Consider the following 19,298-nt stretch of genomic DNA (forward strand, 5'->3'; position numbering starts at 1 on the left):
ATGAGTGTTAGCTATATTCTAGTTCCCTTCCTTAAAAGACTGGGAGAAAATAAATTTAAAAAAAAAAAAAAGATTGGGAGAGAAACTAAAAGTGGACAGGGACAGAGTTGAGCCATAGCATTGAGATCCAGACTAAAGGAAGGAAAATAAAAAGGAAAAAGAAAGGATGGATTCAATTCATTGCTGAGTTTGATTTGTCAACCTTATTGGAGCCAAAGCAAACTTTCTGGCATTAGAAGGCCGCACTTAGAAGAGACAAAACTCCCATAGTTGTAACCCTCTCTGTGAATTCTGACTGCCTTTAATAGAATTAGTGGCTTCCTTATTTGGGCTCCCAGAACATTTTATCCCTATCTTTGTTTAGCCTATCTTATTATGGTAATAGAGCATAGGAGCTAAGAGTCTGGGCACTGAATCAGGTGCCTGGTTTTGACCATTCTTCCTCTTACTATCTATGGTAATATATATTATAGAAACTCAAATACCCTTCACCTCAATTTCCTCATTTGTTAAAGGGATTAATAATAGTACCTGCTACAAATGGTGCTTTGTGTATTGAAGATTAAATGATATAATACTTGTAAAGTCTTCAAAACACAATTCAAGTTTTATGTTGAATAAATGTTTATCATCATTTCTTCAAAAAAGTACATCTGCTTAAAACAGGTGTGTGAATGAGGGCATGTCAGGAAGTATGTTTAAAGCTGGGCTGAGAAGTTAAAAAAAATTATGTTTTTATTTCCAGACACTCCATGGTCCCCTATATATTGAATTGAACACTTTCACAGCAATCTAACTGAAGTTCTCCATAACTATCCTTTGTGCCTAGGTTATTTTTTATGAGCTGGCTAAATAAGTGCTAAGATACGAAAGGGGAGGTGGGCAGTATGCATGGCCAATCTGTTATGAAACAGTTTCTCTCTAATCCCGAAAGTCTTTAAAAAGTGGCTTTATTTCCTTAGTTTCAGTTCATTTAAAAATCTTGGACTGGGGTCACATTTTATGAGGGTTCCACCCCAATTGCATCCTTTCTTCAAAAAAGTTTAAAACGTTTTCAAGTTTGGAGACTATCCTGAAAGGATAACAAAAGGGAGCTGAGAATCAAAAGGCCACCCTCTAAAGAATAATGGGCTATAATAAGGAGCTCTGGTGCTGGACAAGTGGGTAGTGACAAGGTAGTGGGCTCTATGCCCACTGAAAATTAAAAGAATTTTAAACAAAACAAAACATCAAAATTATATTTTTTTGAAAATCCTAAAATTGGTAGTATCAATGGTGTTATAATACTTACTGCCATATATTTTCATTGCTTTTACTATTCCTTAAAGGAAGACAGGATTTTGTTGTTGTTGTTGTTGTTTTAGATAAGAGGTGTTTAGGTGATGCTTGAAAGTGGGATTTGTCTAGACATACAACCGCTGAAGCCAATTCCATGACACTTGATCCAATGGTAAAAACAAAAAAAGAAAACAAAGACCCCTAAAATTTTTATCAGCAACATAATATAAACACATGTAGTATGACAACCTATGATGTGACATCAAATGACCAGTTAATGATAACAGGAAAAAGCATATTAATAAGCCCTCAAATTGGAATATAAAAATAAACTTATTAAAGACAGAAAAAAATTGGACATACAAACATAAACCATTGGTCTTTCGAAAAAAAAAATTATTTTCCTGCTCTGTCACAAACATGGCCCCGTTGTCAAAGTAGCTGGTGCTCTCATGAAACCAAAACAAAAAACACCCTTCAGGGGCACCTGGGTGGCTGAGTGGTTGAGCATCTGCCTTTGGCTCAGGTCATGGTCCCAGGGCTCTGGGATCGAGTCCCACATGGAGCTTCTCCCTCTGCCTATGTCTCTGTGTCTCTCATGAATAAATAAATAAAATCTAAAACAAAACAAATCAAAAGCATCCTTCATTCCAAATTTGTTTTCTAATAGAGCACGTATAACAAAGAACCTGGGCTCCTTGATGAGTCATTGATTCCATGTTTGAAATAAGGAAATCAAGATGATTTTGCTATTTCTTATGAAATAAAACAACAATTTCAAAGATGTCTGGAAGTGGTTTTAAATTAGGAAAATAAATTCATCTGGAAGAGGCTCCAAATGGTCAAAGTGTGACAGAAGCAACAAGAAGAAAATTATAGTCAGTTGGTACCCATTCAGTCTATAAAAGGCTATAAACCAAAATGATGCTCAAAAGGGTCAAATAATATAAAGTACAGTCAAGCAAAGTCCTACCTACTGATGTGAATTAAATAAATGCTGCCTGATTACAAAAACATAATCCTATGACCACCCATTAAGGGCCCAAGGGGCACCATACAGTAAAATGCAACATATGGTGAGATGTAATTTTGGTCTTCAAACCAAAATGCCTATTGGAACTAACTGGATTAAGAGTCATAAAACAGATACAGGGGTAGACTCCAGGAAAAAATGTTTCTAGAACCGTAGAACACTGGAGGGAGATATTGCTCCAGTACCCATATGGGAACTGAGTCTACCTTCTTCCTCTAGTAGAATACGTGGCCTTCTTGACCTTGATTCTGGCTTAAAAACTTCATGTTTATAAACATTTTATAAAATAAAAGACATGGATAAAAGTATAAATGCCTGTGGCAGAGTGATAGCTCTTTTGTTTCATATCTGGCAGCACCATACACACAGGCAACTATGTATACTCACTAGAGAAACAAAGCCCAGGGAAGCTTTGTGAGGATAGGTTGCATGCACTTCTACCCTCCCTGATCAAAACATTTCCAGTACATTTCTATGTCCTTAGCTAATCAGATGGAAGGTTTTTTGTCATTATGCATTTTCTCAAAAACTGATATTGGAAGTATATTATGCTATACAATATACTCCTGTGATTAAGAACCATTCTAGGGTTTAGAATTTAGAAGCTTTGATCATCCATCATTCTACATGTTGGTAAAGTGAGAGCTATTTTTACAAACCAAGCAAAGATTTTATTAATTTTGACAGGTATTTCACTCCAGTACCACCAAAGGTTAGCTATATAGCCATGCTGCTCTGAGCCCTTCACCAGATCCAGTGCAACATGGATCCTGTCCAGAGCCACACATAGTGATGACACAGAAGGAGTTCACTGAAGCTTGCCTGGGGAGCTGGCCTGAAGACCCAAAGGCTGAGGGAAAAAAGTAAGTGCCAAACAAGGCCTAAAGTTCTATTACAAGGATGAATGCCAGAATAAGACATGAAGAATGGCCAGAAGGGGAGAATAACAAAAGAGTAGGAGCTACCAAAACGGAAGCCAACATAACCACTACTTTCCATTATCCACATCAATAACACTGCTTTGAAGTAAGGTGCACCTATGAAGTATCTGACACACCCTTGACATAAAGATGCTCAGTAAATATTAGTTCTTTTTCTTTTCTACTAATCCTATTCCTTAGCAGTAGAGCATTATTGTAACAAATTTATACCAAGCAGTTTCCATGGGTGGCCAAAGAGCTAGTCAAAATACTACTTAAACCTAGCTAAATAATCTAATTAAAATAATGACCTAATTAAAAATAATTGAGTTAAAATAATATTGAATAAAATAATACCCAAAATATTTTCTCTATAAAAGTTCTTTCACTTTTTTGAATAGGTGTCTGTCTCCATCTTAATAGCCACAACTTAGAATAAGTATGAAAGAAACAAACTTCTCAAATGTCATATTTTTCAAGAGGAGAGGGCACCGACAAAAATGATGTACCTCATACAAGGTATTTATTAAAAAGGCTTTATTCATTGTAATGAACTAATGTATAAAGTGCAACTGATTTTAGCGCTCCAACACTGCATATATGGAATACTCTAATCCAACAAGGTTTATGGAAGTAATTTGCCCCCACAAAAAGATGTGCACATGTCATCTTCTCACCTCCATTGCCCTGCATTATTCAGGTGTCTCTTTCATTGAACACCCTCTAGTTTACTCAGGTGTGAGGAGACAGACCCTGTGTGGTAGCTGTACTTTCCAGGAAGTATTTACTTTAAGAGTGGCTCATTGTTTCCTTTGAAGAAGGAATATGTTTTCAAGGCTCCTAGTTTCAAAACCATTTTATGATTTATTGTGTTCTTTGGTTTTTTTCCTTACAAACATCTGTGTAACATCCACATAAGTGATTAGAAATACATCCAATGGAACCTTCTGAAATAGACCCAGGAAATAGTTCACACTAAATGATGGCCAAGGGTGGGTGGTCAAGTGCCACAACACTACAACATAAACACACATGCACACATTCACATGCACACACAAATGAAATCTTACATTTGAAAGACAGCAGGTGCCAAACAGCATGCTTGACAAAAACACTGAAAAAATACATATAAAAATTTAGATTAAAATAACAGGGTTTAGCTGTGCACTTTCTGTAACATATTCATATCTTTAAGATTTTGGAAGCTACATATTTTTTCAAATACTAGCTTTTTTAAAAAGATCTATTTATTTTATTTTTATTTATTTATTTTTTAGATTTTATTTATTTATTCCTGAGAGACACAGAGAGAGACAGAGATATAGGCAGAGGGAGAAGCAGGCTCCCTGCAGGGAGCCCAATGCAGGACTTGATCCCAAGATGCTGGGATCACGACCTAAACTGAAGGCAGATGCTCAATCACTGAGCCACTCAGGCGTCCCTATTTATTTATTTGAGAGAGAGAGAGGGATAGCATGTGGCAGGGAGGGGCAGAGAGAGAGAACCCCAAGCAGACCTCACACTGAGTGCAGAACCCATCAAGAGACTTGATCTCATGACCCCAAGATCATGACTTGAACTGAAACCAAGAGTAAGATGCTTAACCAACTGTGCCACCCAGGCCCCCCTAAAATACTACATTTTCAATTGAAAGGGTGCTTATCATCTAATGGAAGAAGCATTATAATAAATCTGATGAGATTTTTACACTATTATCCAGAATGATTTTATGTTCAATAACACTGAAAAAGCCAGTATATCTAGAGTATTTTTGGCATTAAAGGAAGAGTAGAAGTTGCCTTAAAATGGTCCTTTTGGTGCAGAAAAAAACCACAAAAAAAAAAACAAAAAATTGGGGAGAAACAAAAAAATAAAGGAAAAAAAAAACATAGAGTAAAAATGCAGATCCTAAGCTATACAATTGTAGCTTCATACTTCATTTCACCTAAACTATATAGGTGTCTTCTATTCTGTAAAATGACTGACGAGTTCATCTGAATTTGATTTTATAGTTTTCATTGCTATGATTCAGCAATTGCCCACTACTCCCAAATAATCAAGGTATGGTGAAAATATAGCCAAACTATAGTTCCAACTCTTGAGAGCATAACCCCTGGCATATACAGTTTGCACAAAGAGAAATACTGGAATTAATTTGAAAAAGTAAAGCATATTCAGTGCAATAGGTGATCCACATGCTCTTAACCAAAGTTATCAGATTTTATGAACTCCTTCTGGTTAGTTGTCAAACATTTTGGGGAAGAATCCATACTTGAAGTCCAACTGAAGAATAATGAATAAGTAATAGCTACCAGGAATATATTTTGGAAATCCAGGATTCATAGTGCTTCCTGCCAGAGAACTTTGCAAAAACAATTTAAACACTAAAATTTTACCTTCACAAGGAAAACCTGCCATTTGATATAAATTATATGATGTTTTCCCCATGTTTCACAAAGTATACCAAACTTAGAGTGGATTCATAGGGGAGAGTAGATGTTCCTTTTGGTCATTATTTATGAAACAATTAGTAACATAAACCTGACTGAACCACACATCATAATTAGGAGGAAAGAAGTCCTGATTAAACATCTGGATCTCTTTAATAGCAACTTCAATATAATCATCAGTTAACCGCACAGCTTTGGAATATTAAAATAAGAATGTGTGATCCCAAGCAAAGCCTCAAATGAACACCTCTAGCACCATTCAAGGCTTGGAGTCATTCAACAAATAATAGAGAATGTGCTGAAAAAGCATTTACATTCCAGCACCTGTTGCTCATTAACTGAATCCACTTGGGCAAGGAATTGAACCTTGTTGCACTTAGGTTTCTTATCCTTGAGTAATACTACTTATCCATGAGTAATACTACTCATGTGGCCCAGTTCATATAGAACTGTAGCACCAAAGCCAGCAGCCACAGTAGCGAAAGAGAAAGTAATAATACAATTTTCATTTTCTGAGGGCTTATTCTGTGTCATGGACTGAAAACATAGTGAGACAGGCATGCCTTTATTTGTAGACAAGGAAGCTGAGGTTCAGAGATAAGAACGTGCACAAAGTTGCACATGTGTTGCTGGGAGAGTCCAAGTGTGAACACAAATTACTCTGACTTGGGAGGTCATGAGGTGGTTCACATCTCAAAATGCATTCCCATGTGTCATCTAATGAGGTAATGCTATTGACCACACATTATAAATGGCAAAGCACCAGAGTAATGCAATGTGTGATTACTATAATTTTTTTAAAGTTGCTAAAATGTACTTTCTGCTGAATATATAACACTATTCCTAGTAAAACCCATCAATTCAAGAAACTAAGTAAGGAAAAAGTATGAATGAATGAATATGCAACTTGTCACCTAAAACATGAAAAGTAACTTCAAAATAGATGTGACAGTTGGTGATGTTATTTTGTACATTTGTGCATTCACACACATCCAAACAAAGTCCCAACCCACAAACATCAAGTATCTCTCAAGGCGCCAATGGAAGTTGCTGGAATCATTAAAAAGCCAGGAGATTTATTGTGTATGGGTCATGGCTCCCCAAGTCCATACTGACTACCTGGCAGGCTGCTCACAGGAGATTATTAGAGACATAGGACAAGTATGTTAGGATGCAAATAGTCTGGCCAGCCCTCCCAGGGAAGCAAAGGGCAGCAAGTTAGCAAAGATGCTCCCTGTTGGCAGCCAAAAACAATTACAGTTAACTGGAAAAGTAACAAAGGCGTATCAGCCATCTCCACACTGTCCTAATTTTTCTAAGCTTTTAAAACAAATGAAAGATTCCATTTACCAACAACAGGGAAACTATAGTTAAATTCACATGCTATTTACTTGCACATTCTTTGTCCAGAAAAAGGTTCAGTCCTGAGTGAAGTAGAAAAGGCAGAAAAAAGTGACCTCTATACTTCTACATTTCTGCTTTTCTGAAATTGTCCTCACTCTTCTTAGGGCCTCCATGCTGCACCTAGCTTATCCTACCTCAGGCAGCAAGGCCCCAAATATCTGTGATCACTTGCCCCCTTCCTTTTACTGTGTTACTGTTCTGTGTTTCTTCTAGAAGAGATGAAATAAAACCCAAAGGCCAGAATGTATAGGTACATGGACCACAACACTGATGGGTCCTGGGCAAATACTAGTAAATAATAACGTATGATCCTTGCCCTCAGAGAACTCACAGTCTGGACATGTCAACAATGAGTAACATTACAGAGTAGAGCACGCTAGCCCTGGGAAGTGTACAGGAGAGAATATATATGCAGTCTTGGCAACAGGGAAGGAAGAAAGGACCTTACCACATTTGGGTTGACCTTATGGCGAAAGCATGTGATGTTCACCACGTATGGCCAATCGTCAGGCTCCATCAGCACCCCAGCAGCATGAGCACACGTGACATGGAAGGAGGCTGGGCAGCGGCCATAAGAACATTGGATACAGGCTCCAGAAACCTTCTTAACCCGGTGTCTGCAGAAGATGCATTTCTGGAGGGTTAAAACAAAGAACATCAATTCAAACTCTGTAATTCAGCCGACTTCCATGCCTCACAGAATAATAGCTATTGGAGGGGCAGAACTGATTATATCAACATGTCCTGACCCTCCAGAGGACCAAGTGATGAGAGCAACTGTGACAATATAAGTTGTATACTTTTAATGAAACATACTCTGATGGTCACATACTACCAAACAAACATATGTTGAAATACTTCCTGTGGTTAGGAAAGCCAAACTCTTTGCATATGCTTCTCTAGGCACAGTGAGGAAAGACTCCAAGGGTGCTCCTGTAAATTGCCCATGAATGCTTCAGTTACTTCTCTTTTACCTTCTGCATGGCAGGGCTCTTGGTACATTAAGAGATAAAATGTGGGTTTGGAAGATAGGTACCTACTCTCCTAAATTAGATGAGGTCTTCAGAAATACCCTAAATAGCACAGAGATAGTCAAGGAACTGTAAAGTGTTAATGGTCCAATGTGGAAACTAGAGGCTCAAGTGTTTAGTAATACAAATCTGAACCCTTCATGATTGACATTAAAATAGGCTTCCCAAAGTGAGAAAATTGAAAATCACCCCAAAGGGCATAATTTTGTTAAGTTTCTATAGCTGCTATGCCTGGTGAAGAAAGAATGAAAATAAAAAGCAATAATTATTATCACAATCTAAAAATTAAATTGCAGGGGATCCCTGGTGGCGCAGCGGTTTGGCGCCTGCCTTTGGCCCAGGGCGCGATCCTGGAGACCCGGGATCGAATCCCACATCGGGCTCCCGGTGCATGGAGCCTGCTTCTCCCTCTGCCTGTGTCTCTGCCTCTCTCTCTCTCTGTGACTATCATAAGTAAATAAAAATTTAAAAAAATAAAATAAAAATAAAAATTAAATTGCATACTATTAGCCCTATATACTATCAATATATTTGTTATGAAAGATGGGAAAAAATCAAACAGCTTCACTAAATGTACGATTAGTGAATTATTTAGGGTTAGAAAAAAAATGGTTCTAGAACAACATAGGGTAGGTTTAGAAAGCAGAAAAAATAGAATGATCAAAAAGCTTTGACTTTTCATTCCTAAGGATGAAAAAGGTCTACAATCTGATCAAATACTGGCACAGCTGCTCTTTTATAGGGACATTTTCCTTCCCGGGACAGAAAAGGTACTTAAACTCAATGCCTTTTGGGGATCATAATATTTTATCACATACCTGTAAGAGTCAATGTGCACTTAACTTCTAACTCTTCCTTGTCCTCACATCTATCTGATCAGCAACTTTAGTCTTCTAGATTCTGTACCTTAGTCTTGCTCTGATCTTTCCCTGCCCATCTATACCAACTGCTACTGCCTCTGCCCATGGTACCCAGCATAGTAACGCCTTTCTTATTGGTCTTTTATTCCATCTCTATTCATCTTCCACAGGCCTGCCAGAATGATCTCTTTACAACATAAATCCAGTGTCAGCCCCCTGCTTAAATGTCCTTCAAAGGCTTCTCCTTATCTCCAAAACATTCCAGAAAGAAGGAACAGTATGACATGGAAGGGAAAAGCTTATAATAGGCCTTTAGAGTCTATCTGAGCAGTCTTATTTCTCACTAGTCCCCATAAGGGCACTACACGCCAGGCATTTTTATACACCCGGATTCAATGTACAATTAAGTACTTTTAAGTGGGAGTTAAGGATGTGGCTTAGCTGATTATCACACACACACACACACACCACAGAACCGAAATAGGACCCATTATAATCTGAATAAAAGCATTATTTAATATCTAGGTGTCTTAGCAATTGTTGCTATCAGTGTCAATACATTCTTGGTAATTCTTGGTATTTTGTTTTTTTTTTTTTTTTGCCAATTCCAATTTTTAGATATGTGATGGCAGATATAATAGGAAAAACTCGTATCAAGAGCCCCAGACATAATCAGACAATCATTTAAGAGCCTAATCATACTACCTGAAGGGCAGCATTTGACTAAGTTCAGATATTGACCGATCTGAAAGTAAAAATGGTTTCCCATTTTCCTAATTAAATAGGATTTTTTTAAGAGTAGGAAAGACTGGGCAGCCCCGGTGGCTCAGCAGTTTAGCGCCGCCTTCAGACCAGGGCCTGATCCTGGAGTCCCAGGAATGAGTCCCACGTCAGGCTCCCTGCATGGAGCCTGCTTCTCCCTCTGCCTGTGTCTCTGCCTCTCTCTATGTGTGTCTCTCATGAATAAATAAATAAAATCTTAAAAAAAAAAAAAAAAGAGTAGGAAAGACTGAAGCATCTGGGTGGCATCTGGGTGAGCTCCCTGCAGGGAGACTGCTTCTCCCTCTCCCTATGTCCCTGCCTCTCTCTGTATGTCTCTCATGAATGAATAAATGAAATCTTAAAAAAAAAAGAGTACTAAAGAGTATTATGACTTAAGCTAATTAATGAATTGGTAACTCCAGCCTCTTCCACCATCAACTTCCTAATTAAACAGAGGACCTCCAGGAAAGGCAAAGGAAACAGAGATAATACACTTAAGCCCAGTGAGGACTCAGTTCTTGGAATCTCATAAGGGAAGGCCTCTCCTTTCCCAGGAAGATGAGAAGTGGGTATTTCTAAGGATACAACCAGTATCCTTACAAAGTCAACCTAATGTCATACTATTATAATTTGATGCTTTGGAAGATGTTTATTCATAGAGTTGGGAAGTCTGACTTAAACAGCAACCAGGTTTTTGAGGAGATAGAGAAATACATAAAACGGACTAGGGGAGCCATTCTGTACCTTATAGTACAGTTTGTGCTGTATTTCCAAACACCATTTTCACTTGCTTGCTACTAAACCAGTTATTCTGTATCCTGGATGAAACATCTGTGGCAATCTGATACCTACACATGTCTGGGCCACAGAACTTAATTCAGCAGGGCAAAGACAAGGACAAATAGTTCTTAACAATGGTACAATGTAAATGTAATAAGCACATTGAAAGAAGTAGAGATAAAGACCTATATGGAACCTGAATGACTGGTGCAATGAGTTATGCCTGGAGGCAAGACAGGAAGGCAAGAAGGCCTTCAGAAAACACATGGCTGATTGGATCAAGATGATGGACTCAGCCTGTGCTACAACTTTCCCAGTTCCAATCCCTACATAAAGATAAAGGAAAAAGAGTAAAACCATAATAGTACTACCAAGAAAAACTGCAAGTAATGACAGGGAGCATATCCCCAGCAAACAGTTGTTAGTTGGTACCTCTGAGGAGATGGTTCTGGCAAGGCCAATGCCAAGAGTAGAAGCAAAAACCTAAAAGACAAACTACCCCACTGTTGGACCAGCCGATGGTCCATCCTGCCCAATCATTAACCACAGTGAGGTAATCCTCTTTGATCTGAATCCAATCCTAAAATCTGACTCATTATTCACCACTAAGATAAGTGGATTCTCATTTGGGCTGAAGAAGGAAAAAGTGTACACACCATGCACAACTAAAATATAACCAGATTTTCAAAATCACAATCATTTGAGGTAAAACAAAAATAAATGAGAGGTGCTATGATTACTAAATAGAAGAATATCTGACCTAAGGAGTCAAGTTAAATGGAAGTACAAAATGAGTTGAAAAGAGGTGAAGTGTATATAATGATAGAGATTCCAAAATATACCTCATTAATTAGAAAATAAGTAACAACTACATAGTAAAGAAATTCAAAATATCAGTCAAAAAAAATCAAGATGTGCTGAATATTGGATTGTATCCCACTGAAGGTCAAATTAGCAACTGGAATATGGAGCCTAGAGATTGTACAGAACACAGAAGAAAATTTTAAAAAATAGAACACAAATGCTAAGCAAAATGGAAAATAGATCCAGATGTTCTATTATCTTTCTAAAAGGCATCTTAGAGGAATAAAAAAAGAGGAAATAACAGAAATTTTCCAGACTTGAAAAAAAGCCCAACAAGTAGGATTAAAAAAAAAAAATCACCTACACACATATTAACCTCAAAATAAAAAGAGAAAAATCTCAAAATCTTCCAGAGAAGAAAAGAGAAAAATCTGATTACCATTAGATCTCTAATTTGCAACGGTGAATGCTAACAGATAACAAAACAACGTCTTCAGTTTCCGGAGGAAAATTAAATTTGGTCTATATTCAGCCTAATTATCATTCAAATGTGAAGCCAAACATAAAGCCTTTTTCTTTTCTTTTCCATATACAAAGATGAGATGTATGTGTGAAGTGAAGAGCAACCAAAATGCTAAATATATAGATAAGTCTAAATGAATACTGACTTTATAAACAGTAATAGTAATGTCTTCTGGGTTTCAAATATAGAGAATTAGAAAAGATGACAATTTAAGCACATAAAGAAGTGGCAAAGGACATTTAAAATGTTCTAACGTTCTTGAATTGTCTGGGACAGGGGTAAAAGTATCAATTACCTAATGATGTGAAAAACAAAACAGAATAAGGAAAAATAATAAGTTCAAACAAAGACACGAAAGGAAGGAAACAGAAGCGGAATAAACAAGCACAAAGGGAAAAAACGTTTTATATTGGCAGAGCTAAACCCAAATATGCCACTGTATTATGTGTAAACAAACCAAGGGTAGTAAACTTTTTCTTAAAGTGCCAGATAATAGATATTTTAGGCTTATATGGTATAGAGTCCCCGTTGCAAACACTCAACTCTGCCACTGTAGCACAAAAGCAGCCACAGATAATCTGCAAATGATGACTTACTGTATTTCAGTACAACTTTATTCTTTTTTTTAATGTCTATCTTTTTTAAAATTTTTTTATAAATTTATTTCTTATTGGTGTTCAATTTGCCAACATATAGAATAACACCCAGTGCTCATCCCATCAAGTGACCCCCTCAGTGCCCGTAACCCAGTCACCCCCAACCCCTGCTACCTCCCTTTCTACCACCTCTAGTTCATTTCCCAGAGTTAGGAGTCTCTCATGTTCTTTCTCCCTTTCTGATATTTCCCACTCATTTTTTCCTCCTTTCCCCTTTATTCCCTTTCACTATTTTTTATATTCCCCAAATGAATGAGACCATATAATGTTTGTCCTTCTCCGATTGACTTATTTCACTCAGCATAATACCCTCCAGTTCCATCCACGTCGAAACAAATGGCGGGTATTTGTCGTTTCTAATGGCTGAGTAATATTCCATTGTATACATAAACCACATCTTCTTTATCCATTCATCTTTTGATGGACACCGAGGCTCCTTCCACAGCTTGGCTACTGTGGACATTGCTGCTATAAACATCAGGGTGCAGGTGTCCCGGCGTTTCACGGCATCTGTATCTTTGGGGTAAATCACCAGCAGTGCAATTGCTAGGTCGTAGGGCAGGTCTATTTTTAACTCTTTGAGGAACCTCCACACAGTTTTCCAGAGTGGCTGCACCAGTTCCCATTCCCACCAACAGAGAAAGAGGGTTCCCCTTTCTCCACATTCTCTCCAACATTTGTGGTTTCCTGCCTTAGTACAACTTTATTTCTAACAGCAAGCACACACCTTAGTTTGCTGACCCCTGTCACATAGGCATGAGCACATATTTGAAGTTAATAGGCTGAGAATTGATAGAATTAGTATTTAAGAATGATCACTCTCCTAACGACTGAGAACAAACTGATGGTTGATGGAGAGATGTAGGTGGGGGATGAGCTGGATGGGTCATGGGTATTAAGGAAGACACTTGTTATGAGGAGCATTGGGTGTTCATTGAATTCTACTCCAGAAAAACCAATATTACACTAGATGTAAGCTACCTAAAATTTAAATTAAAAAAGAAAAAGAAAAAAATAAAAATAAAAAGAATGATCACTCTCACAGCAAAGATGGATCAAGGTGGGAAAACAAACTGTTAGGAAGTGACAAACATTGAGGCACAAGAGATGAGGACTTGGGTTAGGAAAATAGCTACTGGAGGAAAGTAAATTTTGAGTTTTTTACTCTGTTATCCTTTGTTGACAGAAATTTTACGTCTTCCTCTAAATAGAGCCGCTAACTGAAGATCAAGGTTGGACAGTCTGTCTTCTGTAAGAAAGACCCTCTCTAGCAGCGGCCTTAGTAAAAAATGGATGGAGGTAGGAGCAACACAGATTCTAGAAGGACAGGGGTAGCCAAGAGTGTGTGAACAGCTAGATTATCAGGTATTCAGAAGCAGAAAAGGTTCAGAAAGATAGGGTCATTCTTCTTGCAATCCATGGAGGTACTACTGTCCTACTAGGAAAAGGATGAGGAGCCAGTCAGTAGATGACAGTTAATGAATCAGGCAGTTTGAGAAGTCAAATAAGGCAGCCTAGAAGAGCACCATATTGGGTGCTTCAGAACAAAGTTGAGGCGGGCTGCTATCCAGCACAGCAGGAAAATGCTAGCAAAGACGACAGGAGAGAATGACTATAAAGTGTCCTTCCCCCTTCCTGTTTCCTAGGGAGGATGGCTGGGATGTAATAGCTACATTAAAGTGAATCCAAACAAGTAGATCATGGTGAAGCTATGCACCTGCTCATCTGTTTCCTAAACACTGAAAAAAGAAAGAAAGAAAGAAAGAAAGAAAGAAAGAAAGAAAGAAAGAAAGAAAGAAAGAAAGAAAGAAAGAAAGAAAGAAAGAAAGAAAGAAAAAAGAGCCCTCACTATAGAACTATTCCACAGGGACTTTAGAGCCAGTCAGAGTCGCAGGGAGGCCTGCAGAGTCATAGCTACAGATGGCTGGCCCCACACCTAGAGTCTCAGTGTGCCTGGCTAGGGCCACTGAATTTGCATTTCTAACAAGCTCCCAGTGGTGCTGATGCTGTTGATCCAGGGACCACACTTTGAGAACCATGGACTGAGGATTAAAGGGTTAAAGGATGTCGATTATTCTGAGATCCTCTAGGATAAGGCAATTCAGGAAGTACAATGATTTTTCATCTATTCTTCTGTGTCAAGGGCTGAGAGAATCCTCGGGCGAGTATGATTTATAGAGCACTGTACTTTCTTGGGGGACTGGATTTCCATACTTATTCCAATGGCATAGGCCATTAAGGCTCCTAATGGGTTGAGGAATTAATGAAGTATCTGGCAATGAGGCTTTGTGTATCATTAGATTCCTTGAGCACACAGCTTGGCAAAGGGCATCAAGAAATGATGAGCTGTGAAGGAGTTGGAAGTTCAAAGTACATCCCATCCTTTTTTTTTCTTTTAATATGATTTGCAGTATGATTTTACTGTTGTTTTGACAATTTTATGATTCTTTTCTTCCATAAATAGGCAAGTAATTCCAAAACAGATAACGAATGCTTTTTAACTAGTGTTTCCCTATCAGACAAGTAATAAGCTAATGATAATGATATATTAGCTAATTCCTTTTTCCTTTTGCTATCCAAAGACACTTTTTCCAAGCGCTACACAGCAAACTAACATTCCCAACTGAAAGAGGGAATAACATTAGACTCAATGGATAACAGTACTGTTGAGGCTGAAACTTGCATTTTACTTCAAGACCTTAAACACAGGTTTTAATGGAGAATCCTCCTGTTCTCTTTCAATTCTATCTGTAAAATTTATGTTCTGTTCATCAGTATTCATTACGTCAGTCACTGGAGGAACACTGATATAATGCAGTCTGAGTCATACAGCAAAAAGCTTACAGTCCAGGAGACAACAGACATGGAAACATCTTAGCCAGGAGGAAAAGCAGACTGCAACAGGTGTCATATGAGAGCAAGATTCAGAAGGAGCAGAGAGAGAGGCAGATCGATACCAAGAGAAATCAGTTTACCCAGAAAGCTCAAGAGCAGGTGGGTAAGGAGGGGAGAGGGAACACAGGACACCAAGGTCCATGGTGGACTGACACTATAGGGTTGGGCTGCTTTTGTGAGAGGCAGCACACTACACAGAACCGTCTGACCTCAGCCATCTCAGGATATTGTGAATAGCAGACACTATGTAATGGTACAGTAAAACTCAATCTGAATACTCATGCATCAGCTCATAACAGAAGTCCTCTGTTTCCCCACCCTCCTCATGAAAAGTTATTTCTACACTTCAAGTTCAGAGCATTAAAATATGTGGCTATGGTGTCAATTGTGTTGAATTAAATCCTTATTTATGATATGTATCAGAAGTCATTTATCTCATTCCTTGTTGTTTGGTGAGATTCACCCCCCAAAAAATGAGAAGCTAAGAAAAAGTCAAGTAGCAAGATAAAGAGGAAAGGGCAGAGGAATGAGCTCAGCCAGGCCAAAAGACAGAGCTAGAAAAATGGACAGAGGTGGTAGGGATCAGATTAAAGGCTACACTTACTCAAAACAAGGCTAGACAGTCATTGTCAACCCTGGGAAATTTCAAATAAGAAACATAAAAGAAGTCTAGAACTGGACAAGCCATAGCAGTTCAGACAAAAACTGACAAATTAACAAATGACTTTTAAAAAGTACTATGTCAACAGCCCAGTCACACTTTTTATTTTAGATCAGAAGATACACCACAGGGAAATTCATCAAATAGGAATCCTTCTGGAAGCACCTTTTAATCCTAGAACCAGAACACTGACTACACATAGCAGGTGCTCAATAAATACTTACTGACTAAATGAATGTTTCCTTATTATATACCATGTATTATTTCATTCTTTCAGGGACACCTGGGTGGCTTAGTGGTTGAGCATCTGCCTCTGGCTCAAGGGCATGATCCCAGGTCCAGGGATTGCACAGGGCTCCCTGCAGGGAGCCTGCTTCTCCCTCTGCCTACATCTCTCTCTCTCTCTCTCTCTTTCTCTTTCTCTTTCTCTCTGGCTCTCATGAATAAATAAAATATTTTTTAAAAATTCATTCTTTCAGCTATTTTAATACCTAATAAATATCTTTCATATAAAAGGCATTCTGCAAAATGTGAAAGGAGATATTAAAATGAAAAAGATACCATCTGTGTATTCAACCAGCTTAATCCGGCATATAAGAATAGCTGTAACAAAAGCTTTGCAGTGATCATCAGAATAAGAAGAGAGGGCTGGAGAAACAAGGTGAGATGAACATGTGTGCCTTAGCTGGTTACCTTCCTCCAACCCAGCACCTTCCACCATCCTTCCACTGAGAAGGTCTCAAAGAGGGGCAAGAGAAGATGAACTTCATGACAGCCACTCAAGGGACACCATGTACAGGACAAGAAAGCAAGTATGATTCTGCTTAGACAGCTCAAGTCATGCAGCAGCAGAGCTCAGGCAGGTGACCTATGCACCTGCCCTGAACTGAGGACACAAGTCACTGAGTCCAGGCACCATGGGATCAATTCCATCAGGCTAGCTCTAGAGCTCTTGTAAAAAAGTAAAAGTGGGATTTCTCCCAAGTCAGAAGTTTCGTGTAATTACTTTCTTGGAAGTTTAGAGACAACGTGCAAGGCTTTTGCACCAGGTCAGACACTGCCTTGGAGAGTGTCGAGGACATGCCACACACTGGTTGAGCCCAGAGTGACAGGGATACTGGGTCTGCCACAAGGTTCAGAGGAGCCACTGGCAGGGTTTTAGAGAACTCAAGAAGCTAGCAAGAGCATGTGGATGCCTATGCTCACCCAGGAAGGAGATGCAGGTCATGGCCAGCGCACATGTAGTAGCGTGAGGAAAGATGAAGTTACATGTATTCTATAATAGATGTAACAAAGCTCAGAGCTGGAGAAACATGAGCAAAATTGAGTGAAGAAGTGTGAGCAATGACAGGCTAGAAATGATCTCAGAAGGTCTTGCTTGGATGGTATCTGACATGAATCTCACCTTCACTTGCCACAATGAGAGACTCACGAACGCTAAATAGTGGTGACTAATTTTCATATGGAAAACAGAACTGCTATTTTATGACAATTTTCTGAGTGACTTAGGTTTAAACCTCAAGCAACCAAGCAATTCTCCAGACCAGCCCATCCAGAAAATCAGAAAGACCAGAAATGCTTATTGTTCAGGCATGTCTCTTTGCTTGTCCATCTTTTGCTCCCCTGGAGTTGGACAAATTTTACTCACCTTGTTATTATCAAAGGCACCTGGCACAATGTGCAAGCAAGTTATCTGGGGAGTACCCTGACCAAACACCACACTTCTCCTGACTTCCCTATGTGTATTCTGTTGTAGTTGGAAGCATGGACTGAGAAATCAGATAGCCCTGGTTTTGAAGGCTAGCTTGGTACAGGCACAACATGGGCAAGTCACAGGAGGGGAAGGGCCCAGAATTAAACAAGAGTGAGAGAAGGTCCAGGGGGAAATAGGCTAGCCTCCGAAGGCTTCCTGCTCTCCTCTCCTACTCTTCCTCAACAGAAAACAGAACTTTCCTTCCCCTCTCCACTTACTACTTGGGCTGTACAGAAAACCCAGACATAAAAGCAGCATTTGCAAATAAATTATAGGCAACATCACAATCTCATGTTGAGAGAGGCACTTCACTGATAGTATATAGCAACATTTGCTGAATCACAAAATAGGCAATGTTATCTATGCTGAGAAAAATCAATCACTTATTTCTACTTCTCTAACAGCCTGTTTGGGTTCATTCTTCATTTCAAGTTTATTTCAGATTTAAAGGGTGAATGGGGCATACAATTACAGCATACAGAGAGCTTTAGACAAATCTCATTCTGAGTACTTATTGTCACTAAACATTTTCAGCTGATAGGCGGCAAAAATAAGCCTCCTAAGTCACAAAATAAACATTATCTAAGTACTTTTATATTTGCATTTTTATTTCTTTTTATGTTAATATTAAAGACCACCTGTTTTCTAGAGCAAATTTCATTATTTGAAATTATTGTTTACAAGAGCTCAAACAGGAATTCTTACTCTCCCTGAATAAAGCATTTAATTGAACTCAAAATTACTGAATTATTTACTTAAAAATTTTAAAAAGACCCTCTGTCCTTGGTACAAGTAGGCCCTGCTAAAGTCACTGATATATGCTCTCTAGCCTATTAAAAAAACAGATTTGTAAAGTTACTTGTAAATTAGGTGGATTTCAAAACTCCATTGCTTTTACATCTCTCTGAATTAATGTTCAGAATGATTACATTTTAATCATTTAATTCTCAGTGTGAAATTTAAAAAGAAACACAATTTTCCTGTTTCACACTATTTCAGAAGGCTGGCTTACAAACCTTTCCAGTGCTCCAAGGACAGCCCTCCCCTTCCCCCAAGAAACTTTATTTATTATGAATATCAGATATGTTTGGTATTGGCATTATCAAATCAAGGACTATAAAACATTTTCTATTTATTTCTGGCCTCAAGCCTGAAGGCCATAAGATATTTGACCAAAAAATAAGTGAAACAAAGACAGAGACTAATTATCCTTAGCAGCATTTGTTTTGAGACAGTGCAGATATTCAACCCAATCAAAGGCTTCAGAGTTGTTTTGTTCAAAGTTTTGTTACGGAGAGCTGTGTGTGTATGGTTTCTTAGATCTCCATTTTATGTATATTTATTGAAATTGCATTCCTTGGTGAGGCCTTGGATGGAACAGTATAAACATTTCCCATATGCTCATCTGTAACAAGGGAACTGGGTCCCCCTGAGTCAGGTTCTAAGCATCAATCTTTTATCCAACTTCCCACATGCAGTCTTTAACAG

At 38.4% G+C, this 19,298-nt stretch overlaps 1 protein-coding gene across 3 annotated transcripts in view; it reads right to left on the reverse strand.

The window, feature by feature from the left end:
* KDM4C (lysine demethylase 4C) overlaps window positions 1–19,298 on the reverse strand; it is a 119,775-nt gene that overhangs the window by 53,592 nt on the left and 46,885 nt on the right. For all 3 annotated transcript variants that reach the window (XM_041762576.1, XM_041762575.1, XM_041762577.1), the window contains exon 3: window positions 7,534–7,719. In XM_041762576.1, coding sequence (XP_041618510.1) covers window positions 7,534–7,719 — 186 coding nt within the window. The remainder of the gene's footprint in view (window positions 1–7,533; window positions 7,720–19,298) is intronic.

Source organism: Vulpes lagopus, chromosome 7, assembly GCF_018345385.1.
Source record: "Vulpes lagopus strain Blue_001 chromosome 7, ASM1834538v1, whole genome shotgun sequence".
Lineage (NCBI taxonomy): Eukaryota > Metazoa > Chordata > Mammalia > Carnivora > Canidae > Vulpes > Vulpes lagopus.